This window comes from Microcebus murinus, chromosome 3 (genome assembly GCF_040939455.1).
Source record: "Microcebus murinus isolate Inina chromosome 3, M.murinus_Inina_mat1.0, whole genome shotgun sequence".
NCBI classification, from domain to species: Eukaryota; Metazoa; Chordata; class Mammalia; order Primates; family Cheirogaleidae; genus Microcebus; species Microcebus murinus.
Genome location: NC_134106.1, coordinates 23,898,944 through 23,913,598, shown reverse-complemented (window position 1 = coordinate 23,913,598; position 14,655 = coordinate 23,898,944). Strand labels below are relative to the sequence as shown.

Genomic DNA, 14,655 nt, shown 5'->3' with positions numbered 1-14,655 from the left:
CTTGTAATATGCTGTCAAAACCAGGTGCCTTTGAGCATGTCTTGAAGATTAAGGCAGCCTATGATTCCCAGACACCAACTCCAGAGCAACAGCTCAGCCCACAGAAGAAAATAGAAAGTCTTCAAGGCTGTTAAAATATGTGGGCAGCAAGTGGCATGTCAACTCACACAAGGCGGGAGCTACCAATTTCAGCTTGCCATTATAAAGGTGAATTGTCTAAATCGTGAAAGGGCGAGTGATATTAACCTTAGGACCAGAACGATGGCAGCTCCCGGAGAGCAGCTGGGGAACGTAAATCTCTACCAGCCAAGAAGCAGAAAGATACTTAATAGAAGTATAATTGAAGGATTTTTTTTTCCTTCTCTCCTAAACTTAGATAGTTTGGCTAGTGTCAATGGGAATTATGTTACTCTCACTCCTGGGCAGGGCCAGCTGCCTACAGTGTGGACACTCATTAAAGGACAGTCCAGTGACTGGCTGCCTGCATCAGAATCTGCCCCACTGCATTCTGAAATTCCCGCACCAGACTGGTCTCGGAAGTCAAGGCAGTAATAGCCCTAGAAGCAGCTGTTCAAATGTATAAATGCTAATTGCAACTTAGCACCCATTAGCAGCACCGCAAAGACTGATTTATCAAATTAGCTACAACCCTCTGAGAGCGAATACTTTAGAATCTTAAAAAAGCCAAATCAAGAAGAAATGTTAGAAAACATCTGATCCAGATTTTGTATTTGAGAAACTTGAGACCCAGAGAGGTGAAGTGACTTATTCAAAGTTCCCAGCAAATCAGTGGCAGAGCTGGGACTGAAGCCCAGCATTCCCTGCGTGCTTGTTTCTGGAACCATCTCATCCATAAATCCTTTGTTTTACAGATGAGGAAACCAAAATCCACACATGAGAAGCAACTGGCCAAGCCTGTACCCAAACCCAATTCCCCACATTCCCTGTCATGTGTCTATCTCCTTTTTCAAATCCCCATGGCTGGGGAGAGAGGATAAGAGAAAAGGTGACCAAATGATTTGCATTTTGGTGCATCTTCAGTTAATCATCAGTGAGCTCTGGGTAACAGACAGTGATCATGTAAGGAAGGAGAAGAGAAGCTGTGGATCCTGAGAGTGGGGAAACCATAGAGTGATTGGACACAAGGGCGATACCCCCAGAGAAGCCCCCACAAAAACCGTAAATGTCCCAGGGCCCGGCTCCTTCTTGCTTCCCTGTCTTCTCCTTTTCCCATGACCTTCCCTAGCTCCTCCACAGGGGAGAATAAATCCTGAGTCACTATCACAGACTTGGCCCTCTTCCCTGGAGGGGAGCTCAAAGAGTAGTTGTAGGGCTGGTGAAACAGGACTGTGACCACCACTCGGTTCCCTCTGGCCTTTCTCAGCCAGACAGGACAGGGCCTGACTAGGGTTTTTCCCTGAGCACCAACTATGGGCCAGGTTCATTTTTATCCATGACACATTTTGCCACCAGTTCTCACAGCAAACTCGAGAGGAAATTCTCATCCCAAAGTGCAGCCGGGGAACTTTAGAGCCAGAGAGGTTCATTTCCCTGCCTGGAGTCACCCAGCTGGTAAATGCCAGAGTGAGAGGTGGACTCAGACCTCTCGGGTTGCTCAGGCAGGCTCTGCCCTCCGCACCTCAGGCCCTCTCTGTGTCTGGAGGCCACCTCGCCATGCACAGCTGCTTCCCAGCCAACCTGGTAGCTCTTTTCTTTTTTTTTCCTTTTTTTAACATGCTTTCTCTGAGGACACCTCCCATCATGTGAATTATAGAAAGGACACGTTTTATTTTCTTAGCCCTTTTTCACCAACACAGCTCCCAGCCCCCTGTGGAATTGGCAACTGGCCTGTCTGGACAGGGTGGAGGTTGTGGGTGTAATGAAAGCCAGCCTTCTGAAGTGGAGGGGTCGGGGCTGGAAGGCCATGTTAGGGAAACAGTTTGTTCCACTGACCCTGGGCTACCGTTGCAGGTCTGGAGTGCAGCTTTGACTTCCCCTGTGAGCTGGAATATTCCCCTCCACTGCACAACCTCAGAAACCAGAGCTGGTCCTGGCGCCACGTCCCCTCGGAGGAGGCCTCCCAGATGGACTTGCTGGACGGGCCTGAGGCAGAGCGTTCCAAGGAGATGCCCAGAGGTAAGGGTAGAGGCCTCCGGAAGTGTCCTGGGTGGGCCAGGACCAGGCTGGATGCCTATCTCTGTTTGAAATGGTGAAGTCTCTTCACCCCTGTTCTGCCCTGTTTACCTTGAAACCGGCTCTTAATATCTGCACCTCTACGTGACTTCTTGGGCCATGCAAGGAAGGGAAGGATGCAAGTCCAATTTCAAGATCAGTCCAACCTCCTTTACTCTTTTATCAAGTAATAGAAATAGGATTTCATAACTCTCTTCCATGCAGACTTCCCAATGTAAGATGTAGGAGAAAGTGCCGATCTGTTTATCCATTCATTTGAAATGAGATTGCCAGATAAAATGCGAGATACCCTGTTAAATTTGAATTTGAGATGAACAACAAATAATTTTTTAGTATAAGTATGTCTCATATGATATCATTAGAACACACTTATACTAAAAACTATTCCAATTATACTAAAAAATTCAAATGTAATTGAATGTCCTGCATTTTTATTTGCTAAATCTGGGAATCCGAATTTGTAAGGTATTGCAGAACTGGTTAAATGTTTGTTGCAAAGCCATTCATGAATATTCAGACTGAATGTTTGCTTCACATGGGGCTTCCAGTAGTCCCGAGCTCTTTAAGAACATCCTCTTCTGAATTATCAGGGCCTGGAAAAGGTAGGCTCTGAGCAAGTAGTGGGTGTTTGTTAAATATTTTCCGAGTTTTTAAGAGAGGGACGTAGAGGCACTAGGCCCTAGTCCAGCCTCAGGTCTCTCCAAGTCAAACCTTAGGGCTTTCCTGGACCTGGAAAACTCTACTGACCCAGCACTGACAACCCATGTTTCTGGTTTTTAGGCAGAAGTAATAATTGAAATGGCAATGGGCTCATCGAACATTCAATTTGCAGAGCACTTCCAACTTTACTATTTCACTGGATTTCAGTGTTATAAGGGAGGCAGGGAAGATGAGAAAACCAGAGCTCAGAAAGGGGGAGTGACTAGCCCAAGATCACACATCCTGTGTGTATGGGTCCGGGTATAGATGCCTGCTGTGCTGAGTCCTAGATAAGGACACTTTTTACCATGTCATATGTCTGCCTTTGTAGCAAAGTGGTGACCAGAGCCTGCTCTGTGGCTAAATTCTTGGGGGATGATGATTTTGGGCTCATCCTACCAGGGAATCTAGCAGGGACAGGGCTCTGGTAGGCTGATGGGGAGGGTGGAGGTGGCACAACTACTGCTCTCGGGCTCGCACACCAGCGTCTATCCTGTCACAAAAGAACATCGAGACAGATACCTTTCCTTTCTACATACTCTCCTGGGCTGATCTCTTCTGTTTTTATGATTCCCTTGAGATTTCTTGACTTTGATTTGTATTTTAAGCTGCATTCACTTGGATATAGGTATGTATTATAGGGTATGTATGAGGATAAGTGAGTAGTTCTTAACCTGATAGCACATCAGAATCTTCTGGAGAACTTATGGAAAAAAGTACTCTCTACACTCCATAGCCTGAGATTCTGATTCAGTAGATCTGAGGTAGAGCCTAGGAATCCATATATTTTACAGTTTTAATATGAAAGCTAGCATGAGCAAAACTGTAGATATAATATATATGCATAGATTAGAGATTACAATAAACCGACATCTGCATTTTCACCACCAAGCTTGAGAATTTGAATGTTATCAGTCCTTTTACAGCCTCCTCTGACCCTACTTAGATCACAGGCTTCTCCCTACCCTCCCAGGTAACTACTGTCCTGTATTTTGTGTTCATCCTTCATTTGTTCTTCTTTAAGGCCTCAACACCTACAGATATAGCCCCAAACAACATATGGATTAGGTGTGTATGTTTGCAATCTTTTATATAATAAATGGAATCATACTTGTTTGATTTGTCCATTTTGATACATGTAGCTGGGGTTCATTGTTATGGGTACTACATTGAATCCACTGTGTGAAAATACTGCAATTTATCTCTTCTACTATCTCCCATCCAAGTACTAACCAGGCATAACCCTGCTTAGCTTCCCAGGTCAGATGAGATTGGGAACATTCAGTGTGGTATAGCCATAGACAATCTCTTCTACTGTTATTGAACATTTGAGTTGTGTCTGGGTTCTTGCTATTACCATCAACACTATAGTAAGCATTTTTGTGCATCTCTCTTGGTGCACATGTCCAAGAGCTTCTGAGTCTAGAGTATATAACTAAGAGTGGAATTGTTGAGTCAGAGGGCCAGTGCGTCTTCCATTTCATTAGGTGATGCCAATCTATTTTCCAAAGTGGTTGCACCAATTTATACCCCACTGGCGGCCTATTAGTATTCCTCCCCATGGTTACATCCTTATGGATACCTGGTATTGTCAGACTTTATTGTTTGTGTCCATCTGTTGAATGAAAAACAGTATCTCATTGTAGCTTCAACTTTGATGGAAGCTGTTTTGTTTTATTTTTTATAAGTTTCTTGGGTGATTCTGAATCCAAGTTAGGCTTGCTGCACTGTTGACATGGACCACTTGCACACTTGCTCCCATTCTACCACCTCTAGGGATGTCTCTGGATTCTAGGACCCAACCTCTAGAAACATGTATTTTTGGTCAAGATAGATTTCTTTTGAGAATTTGTATTCTAGGGATTGAATTGTGATTACAGTTCAGTGGGATCAAAAGAGAGGGACAAGTGGCAATTTTGTTCTTTTGAATTCCACTGACTTTGTAGAGTCAGACATTATAACTCTGAAATTTGATGCTTTAAAAAAATTTTAAAATGGTGCCAATAAATTGTGCATTCCACTCTCTGACCTATTTCTCCTCCTCCACCCTCTACTTTGTGATCTCTTGCCCACGCATGTTAGGCTAACTGCTAGGAGAAAACAAATAAGAAGAGGGAGAGGAGAGAAGGAAGGAAAAACTAAATATTCACTTCTTAGTGTTCCTTAGTGGAACTTAGTGTGGAAACATAGTGACACCTTGATGTTTTGTGAAGCAGGGTGCCAAGGGTTAGTACATGCACTGAATGAAACCTATTCCCAGTAGATGGATCAAGTGAGACTGGAATATCCAATTTTTAAGCAAATGTTGTCAACTTCCATCTCTCCAGAAAGTTGTTGCTCTTACTACGAGGTAGTAGGTAGCATCACTGTGGGTGATGGTGTGAACAACCACAGCAAAAGCCACTGTGGACACACCAGTGTCCTTTACCAAGCTCTTTGGTGAACAAGCACATCCAAATATAACTTGAGGGAGTCTCACCACTGTTGGAAACTTGTGCTTATTTCTCTGGGGTCTATACTCATACGGCACTGATAAGTTATAGACACAGTGGGACTGGCCTCCCAGCTATTGCAGGGACTCCCCCACCCCTATAGTGACACCCTTTCAGTGATGGGTCTCTCATCACTTTTTGAGTCAATTCATTACATCACTACTTGTTCCCTGAAGTAGGGCTGTTTCTCATGAAGCAGGCTGACGTAATAATGTCCCTTGATCTTCAAAGAAAGAAATGAGAATAGAGGAAAAAACAACAAGCCCACTCTGCACAGTGGTGAAGCAAGAACCCACCTTCTAATCCCAGCTCCCAAATCTCTAGCATCAGTTTCTCTGTCATGTTGGCAGAAAGGACACTGGTGGTGAGGAGGAGGAGGGGCGATGAGGTGGCCTTTGGGGTTGTGCAGTCACTGTTTTGTTTTGGTTCTTAACTCAGCATTTATTGGTGGGATGGTATTTAGACTAGATTGCAGTATTTCTTGTCAGGGGATGTAGAAGGGCCAGCAAAAGGCAGCGAGATAATACCAATCATAGATAATGAACTGTAAGAGTATAAATTCCAGATGATTTTAATTTACGGCCTCCATCGCTGAGGATAATAAGGGAGATACAATTCAGAGCAGCAAGATAATAAAGAGTGATCATTTTGATGGAACACAATATTATAAATTAATAAAATCTTAAGGAACCATCAGGTTGAGGTATTTGGTGACTTTTTAAGCAGTGTCAGGGGCATGTTTGATGTCTGCTCCTTCCGGCATTTTGGAATGCAGTCAAGGGAACATGATTTTCTTCTCCAGCAAGACAAGATTTTGCTCTTTAGCGTGGACCTTAGCTCACAAGTGGAAAACACATTATCAGCCCCTGCCCAAGCCACCAGCCTAGCCCCTCATGCCTGTGCACACACAGGAAGAATGGGTATAGACTCTGCAGCAAGAAGCTTCACATTCTTCCTGTATCAACTCAACTTTCTTCTGGTGCCCCAACTCCCACGTTTGTGCTTTGTTTTGTTCTGCTTTTGGTGGAGGGTCTGGCAGGAGCACTGCTACTGAGATTCTTCTGTTCATCAAGATCGCTTCATTTTCAAAAGATTGAAAAGCACTGTCATGGGGCCCATAATGACTAAGGTGGCTTCCACACATGGCCAGGGGACTGCAGGTGCCAGAATGAAGTTGTTCAACCTTTTGAGCCACTCCTGCTGTGTCCTTGAGTATTAGTTTCCTGTGGCTGCTTTAGCAAATTCTTACAAACTGAGTGGCTTAAAACAACAGAAATTTATTCTCTTCTAGTTCTGGAAGCCAAAAGCATGAAGTCAAAGAGTCGGCAGCGTTGGTACCTTCTGCAGGTTCCAAAGGAGAATCCATTCTGGGCCTCTCTGGGAGCTTCTGGTGGCTGCTGGCAATCTTGGTGTTTCTCAGCCTATAGATGAACACTAAGAACATCTTGAACAGCCCCAATGGCTGCCTCCACCATCATGTGGCTTTATCCTCATGCATCTGCCTCAAATCTGTCTCTTAGAGGGACACGTGTTATTAGATGTTTTAAGGCCCACCTTGAGTCCAGCATGACCTCATCTCACAATGCTTAGTAACATCTGCAACTACCCTATTTTCAAATAGGGGCATCTTCAGGAGTACCAGGGGTCAGGATTTGGACATACCTTTTGGCCACTATTCAAACCACTATACCTTGATTTTCCCCACCTTGTTTCTGGGTTGGTGTGTGGATCCCCTGCACCTGGGGGCTGTGAGTTCTCAGCCCCTTCAGGAAGGCTCATGAGACAGATTCAGAGTAGTCCAGATTAATGCCACAATTTCTTGTCCTTTCTCCAATTCCTTCCCCCACTCCAGAGTTTTAAATTCTTTAAAAAGCCTCTAAACATCTCTCAAGCAGACTCCAACCCAGGAGTAACAGGAACCTGGGCCACCTTTTGAGCTGCAGGTGCAGGCTTGGTGGATAACTTATCTCAACATACAGCCCCCTTCACAGCCACAGTCACTGCCGCTGCAGCTGAGTGGCTGAGCTGGCTCTGAGTCTCACCTCTGACTCTTGACCTTTGGAGTTGTTGACAGGCAACTGCAGTGATAAAGGTCCACCCAGCACTTTCCCATTCACCCAGTGAAACTCGGCATCAGGCACCCATTTCTGCCTCCAGGCTTCATTCCCTGACTGTCTGGGATGTCTGATACCTGCCTGTGAATTGTCTGCAACTCTTTCTGGAGAGCAAGCTCTGCAGATGAGACAGGGAGGAGGTGTCCTTATGGTTGAGGACAGGCTGTCAGTAAGATGGAGACGGGAGGACCTTCAGGGCTGGAGAATCACTGAGCTTTATCCTGAAAGCACCGCCCTCATCCCTGCCCTGCACCACTGCAGAGTGAAATGTGCTACTGCCAGCTTCAAGTCCCATATTTACAGCCCACAGGGTTCAGTGGTCACCCTTAAGGTCACCTGGTTAATGGGAGTCAATAATTGCACACTTCACTTTGTCTGTAGGAGCAGCCGTTAGCAAAGACCTCTAGTTTTATAAGAATGTTGATGCTAGGGGAGCAGTCAAGAGAGGTAAGCAGACTAGAATAAAAGGAAAATGAAATTGTAGTGACTGGTGGCACACACACACACACACACACACACACACACACACGAACAGAACAATTCTCCTTTGTTTTCACATGTTCCAAACTGGATTATCCTAACTAGGACTGTCCATGCCAAGTATCTACAGGCTCTGCATCCCCCCAAGCTCCCTTTATTTGCTGCTCTGTCCATGAGTAAGTTTCTACTTTAAGGCAATGGTTTACAAACTTCATTTTATTGTATATCCCATTAGTAAAATATTTTTGAGCATGTGCTCCTACTATGTTATATTTATCAATTATATACATACATGTGTGTCTAATTGTATAATACTGTTTATTATTAATAGCAAAGCTTAAATTTCTTTCTTCCTTTTTAAGATAAAAATAAATATATTAGAGCCACACTTTGTAGACCACTGTAGGACACCTGGTCTTTTATAAATGGACTCAACTTATCTGGTTCGCTGAGGCATCTCCCCCTGGCTCAGGGGTTATTGATGTCTCTGATCCTTTTTCTCATCCCTTAAAGAACTTCTTGGGGCAGGTTTCTTGCCTCCCAGAACCTGGGATTGCTTGCCAGGTACTCCTTCACCTGGAAGGCTGCATAGCCCATCTATTCTCTCTTAAGTCTCAAAGACAGTTATCTTCTTTTCTAAGAATCTACATGGTTAGAAGAGGAAATAAATAACTTCTCAGAGTACTATTAACAAACTCTCAAAACTCAAAAGATATCTTTACAGAAATTCTTGTTTCCATTTCAGTTGGCATACCTAAGGTACAAGATTGCAACCAAATATTAATATTTCCTACTGGCTTATCTAAAAAGCTATTTTGATAATGTTTATGATAGTAAAAAACTAGAAATAATTTAAATGCCCCCAAATAAGGAATCCATTAAATAAATAAAATATAGTATGCCTAAAATAATATGCCACCATTATACTTATGGTATGTAAAACTATTAATAATATGGGAAAGTATTCATGGCCTATTATTAGATTTCAAAAAAAGAAGTTAAATGATGTGTATAATAGAAATTGTTTATGAAACAAAAACTATATATGTACATAAAGCAAAAAGTCTGTAAGGAAATATAGTAGAAGTTATTTCTAGATGACTGAATTATCAGTGATTTTCATTTTCTTCTTTGCTTTTGCTATTTTCAAACTTGAGTCCATGAACATGCATTGCTTTTATAATAAGATAAAACATGCTGTTATTTTTTAACACAGAGGAATCAAAAATTCTCATTCGAAATTGCATTCTATTGAATTATGTTAGACTTTTGGGGGAAAAAAAACTGTCAACTATTTTATGCCATAACAACAACTAAAAAAGCCCAACCCAGAATCCTGGCTGGGGGCAGTAGACAAGCAGACAGACAAGGAGGTTGTCTGCCTGCCCAGGGTACAGCATAGCCATCAGCAGCTGGCATCAGCTCACAAGCCCAGAATACCCCACCCCTACTGGCTTTCTGCTTGGTTTATCCTCGAATGGTTAGAAGGGGTAATTGAGGCAAACAAATGCACAGTAGGTTCTGGAATATACCCAGCGGCCAACTGTAGCATATGAGTGGGATTGGCAGGAACATGCCTATTCCAGTTCAATCTTTGCTCCTGCGGACTCGCCAGGGCTCTGGGTACTCATACTTCCACTTGAGCTTGACTCTTCATCCCACCAAGGTCGCTGGGTGGCTGTAGAACCTCTCATCCCTGACCTTCTTCTGGAACTCACTGAGAAAGGCCACATTCATTCTCTGGTTCTGGTTGTAGAAATGTGTCCGTTCTCTCCAGAGCAATCAGGTCCTTGGGCCTCAGAGCCGACCCTTGAGCAATCACATCAACAAGCTGTGAGTTGTGATTCTTTCCTCATAATGCAAATCTGGGACCAAACTGGCAACTGGAGCTTGGGCTCCAGAGAGGGACTTTCTTGGGGAGGGTTTTCCAGTGAATATCACTCCCCTCCGCATCAGGCAGGATCTCTCCCTGGCTGTTGCCTCCTCTGCATCCTAGGGGTTGCCTCTTCCTCAGAAGAAGTGGGTTATAGAGGCCTGGTGATCACACTACCCATCCTCAACTGAAGCTTACGGCCCTGTGCACAGGGCATGGGGGGGGGGGGCGAGGCCTGGTTCCAGTCCCAGCTCTGACATCCCAGGCATTATTGTACTTCTCAGGGTCTTGGGTACCTACCTCATCAGTAAGGTAAAGGTCTTACACTCGATGGTCAATAAGGCCATTTGCTGCTCTGCTGTAAGACAGGGTAGGCCCATCTAATACAAATGATGGCCAAATACCTGGCATCAAATCTGTGAGGCACAGAAACAACCCCCAGCCTCCCAGCTCTGCCTAGGGAGAGAGACGTACTCCCCAGGGTTTGGCTGTGGTTTCTAGAATCCAAACTGCCCTGTGACCCAGCTCATCCTTTGGACTGCAGCACCGAGATGGGAGCACTGCCTCTAGAAACCCATGTGGCACTGGAGGTAAGAAAGAGAAACTCCTGGATCCTGAAAATAGCTACACTGGTCAGGTGAGCTCCTTGGGGCCAGGAAGCCTGAGGAGAGATCACAGCATAGCACTAGAGACTAGTGCGATTGGCAACATAACCACCCTGCAAGATGTCCCCATACCCTGTGAAGGTGTTTCCTTACATGCCAAAAAGGACTTTGCAGATGAGCTTACCCTGGATGATTGAGTTGGCCCAGTGGAATCCCAGGGGTCCTGATGAGTGAGAAGGAGGCAGGAGCGTCTGAGAGCAGGAGTGTGAGGATGGAAGCACAGGTCACAGAGACAGATGTAGGGATGCTCCCCTGCTGGCTCGGAAGATGGAGGGAGAAGCCATGAGACCTCAAGGAGCTGGGAAGGAAAACAACAATTCTTCCCAGAATCTCAACTGGAGGGAAGGTATCCCCACCAACCAACCCATTTTGGATTTCTGACCCCCAGAGCGGCCACATAATAAATTTGGGTTGTTTTAAGCCACTGAGTTTCTGGCAGCAATGGGAAACTAACACAGCTGGTCTTGACCAACTCAGGTGGAAAGTGATACGCTCTTGAGCCAGGGCCGGAGCTGACATGGCTGCCCCGGATGCGCTTTCTATGAGGCTCCAGTCTGGTATGGCAGAAGGAGGCATGAAACCACACACACACGGCCTGGGGCGAGCTGCCAGCGGCTCAGGAGCAAGCCTGTGTCCTGTCCCAGATGGAACAGGCAGAAGCTATGGACTGCAAAATGCTTGCCCGGCCATAGCCACGTTTGATTCTCACAGCACAGCAAGATGGGTATTACCGGCATCTCTAACTTACAGTTAAAGTAAGTTACAGTTAAAGTCTCTAACTTGAGTCTTGATGCTAAAACAAGGCTAATTCATAAGCTTCAAAGAGAGGAATCTCATTCGTTGTAATGTCCTAAGAGCCTAGCCTAAGGTATAGTATAAAATAGGCATTCATTAAATATTTCTTGCCTTATAGTTAGATGCTCTGAGAGATGAAGTAAGTGGTTCTGACCTCCAAAGCCAGTGTATGGCAGAGTCAGATCCTGAATTCCAACTTTTGAACACTGACTCTCATGTTCTTGCCATTACACCAGAGTCTTCCTCAAGGGCAACGTTTCCCAGGCCTTTCCTTTGCAAGACTCTTCCCCATCAGGTGTCTGGCGGCGCCTTCAGAAGTTCAGGCACTGCACCCATACAAGCCAGTGATGCTGGGGCGTCTCACTCTGTTCTGTGGCACAACCAAGTTATACCCATTGGGTGTCTGGAAGTGCAACGTCTTCAGAGTAGTCTTTGGAAGCCCACTGTCATGTCCGGGGTGATGGGTGCTGCCCAAGGCAGCCACAGCCTAAACCTTGCCGTCCTTTCAGGCCACAGGATGTGCAATCTGTGTGGGAAAGTGGAATCAGGTCACTGCAAGCAGCTAAGCTGTTTTCAGCGCCTCTGCCTTTTCAGAAATGGAAGCATCTCAGTGCAGAGCTCAACCATTGGCTGACATGTAACCTCAGGCTTTGGTTTCTTAATTGGAGAATCAAGTGGGTGGGACAAGACAATTTGTACAAGTATGTGGAGCTGTCTTTTTTATTTCCTTACTTCCTCTTATTAAGAAGCTTTTATTAATGTTATCTAGATTTTTTAGCCTCACTGATTTCTATATATCAAATAATTCAGATAAGACATATCCCCCAAAAATATGGACTCTGTTTAAGCAAAGTCATGAACCAATCTGAATTTATGCTTGAAGAGATTTGAAGGAAAGCCAGGACCTTGCAAAAAAGAATAAAATAAAACTCTCAAAGGGGGATAACTACAGTATGATTCTACTTAGAGTGGAAAGATCACCTTTACTCATTCAAGATGGAGAACGACTGGTTCGGTGCAAGTTAAAGAGAGATCTGGAGGTCATTTTACTTCTGTGGCTCCCTCTCCTGACTTGTTATAAACATCAATTGAAATATTGCATAAGAGACCCTTATGTAAACAGGAAAATGGCATAGCAGAGTGACATGTAGCCCATCTGACAGCAGTCATCCCAGACAGAGCTGCCCAAAACAAATGGCTCTGCTCAGTCTTGATTTAAGAATCTTGACCCTACAAAATAGGAGGCTAATTTGGCCCAAGTATCTGTACAACATGTCTAGGGGTGTTTTAAAACTCAGGAATTTTGGACATGACAAAGAATGTGCTGAGAATGACTGAGCCCTCACCTGAGAGAGCAGCTATACACATTTACAAATGGAATTGCAGCCTACTCTCAAGAATGCACAGAGATTCAGAGCCCAGTGTCCAGCTCTTTCTGCAAAGGGATTGGTAAGAACCTTCAGCCTGGGTTGTAGTCCATGCTATTTCCATCTCATGTATTATGATCTACTTTGATTCTTTCCTCTTCTTGCTTTAGGACTCTCAGTACTGATTGCTGGTCATGTTTAATCAAAGCACATTTGTTAGGTATTGGGTCATTCTTAGTTGATTTTTATGGAAGCTGTTATTATTTGGAAATATGTGAAGTGCTAAGTTTTTTTGTTAGTTAAACCAGTTGCATACAGAGTGTGGCAGCCCTTTGTGCCTCTGTTCGGGAGTACCCTGACCTGCACTTGTGTTGTCTTTGGCAACTTTCTTCTCTCTGTTGGGATCAGCATTGTCTGCACCTGGAGGCAATGGGAGAGGCATTTGAAATATTTTGCTAGGAATAAGGAATTATTGTAAGGTGACTAGAATAAGAATGGTCTTCTGGTTGTATAGTGGCATGGCACTAAAGTAGATAGACATTGAATTCACTTTCTCAGCCATGCTTGGGATGCCCCTGCTTAATCCCCTCATCTCCAATGTTGCTCTGCTACACAAATATTATTGTATTTATAATATTTCATTTATAATATAAAGTATAATTCCCTTGATTAAATACTCTGCCTCTACTAAGAACTCTTTTCCTCATTTATTAACACTTGTGTGTTATGGTGTCCATACTATGGCAGTATGTATTCAGGAGTCCCCTGTGAGCCAGCCCAGCAGAGCCACTGCCATCCCTCCCATGTCCAAGCTCTTAAAACCCAGATTATACCCTACTTGGAGCCTTTAACTAAATTAGGCCAAGAGCACTGAGAATATAAAAGAAAATAGAGCCATCAAAATAATCAATGCTTCCAAAATGAGGATTTTAGAGAAGGCAAGAGTCTCAGTTGCTTTGGGTCGGCAATCCTAGAGGTCACACGTAACTGTCAGCCCTCATGGGAGCGCTTCGTTCCTTTCTCTCGTTGGTGCCATCTGTTGCTTTTCTCTCTCTTCTATCCCTGTGTCCTCTGCTCCTCTTCCCTCTTCAACCTCTTTCCCTTCAAGAGCCTAACACAGTCTTCCCATCTACAACTCTAGAGGCAGGATTAGTTGGCTGCCATACAAGCTAATGTGCTCGCCCTACCGATAAAAACAAATCCAGACACCTGTCAGCCTTCTGTGTAACGCATGTATAAGGATATATTTCAGAAACATTGCTTGCTAGAGAAAAAAGCTTAGTTTCCTAAATTGATAAGAGAGTTTGGAAAATTCCAGAGGCCTTTTTAAATGAGGAAATAGTTAAAAACCTCATGTGATAGAAAAATATGTTTGTTTTTTGTTTTTTTAAATAAGCAGAATCAATTGGGTTCTGTACTCCTGAGGTCAGAGACAAGATGGAAACACAGTATCCCTCAGAAGGGAGTCAGGTGCCCAGATGGAGTGAAAGAAGGATCCTGAAGGGTCCTCTGTCTTTCAAAGAGATTTAGAAATTGAGTTTTAGCAGGAAATCTAATTATCGATACTCTTTCCAATACCCCCATGAGCAGCACAAGCAGCAACCTACAACTTTTAAAAAAAAATTCATGCTTTCATAATTATATGAGTAAAGTCATTGAGCTCATTTTACCCTGGAAAAGGAAAAAAAATGAAAGTAGAGGAGAAACAACCAAAGGGCATGATATTAATAAAGACCATCTGTGTGACAGTATTGGGCCAACTCTCGGTAAAGGACTCAGCCTGTACCAGGAAAGGGGAGGGGAGTTGAGAGAGAAAAAGTAATAGGAGTGAATGTTCAGGGACACAGGTAGGCTTTAAGGCACCTCTGTGTGAATTGGGAAAAAATGTGCCTTTGCTGTGTGGAGATGCTTCTATTGTGGATAGATACAGCCCAGTGTTAGGACTCCTGCCTTGACAAGTACAGCATGTGCTGAATT

At 44.1% G+C, this 14,655-nt stretch overlaps 1 protein-coding gene across 1 annotated transcript in view; it reads left to right on the top strand.

The window, feature by feature from the left end:
- Positions 1-14,655, top strand: part of ALK (ALK receptor tyrosine kinase) — a 646,976-nt gene that overhangs the window by 201,587 nt on the left and 430,734 nt on the right. Inside the window, exon 3 of the mRNA XM_012788333.2 lies at positions 1,972-2,136. Coding sequence (XP_012643787.2) covers positions 1,972-2,136 — 165 coding nt within the window. The remainder of the gene's footprint in view (positions 1-1,971; positions 2,137-14,655) is intronic.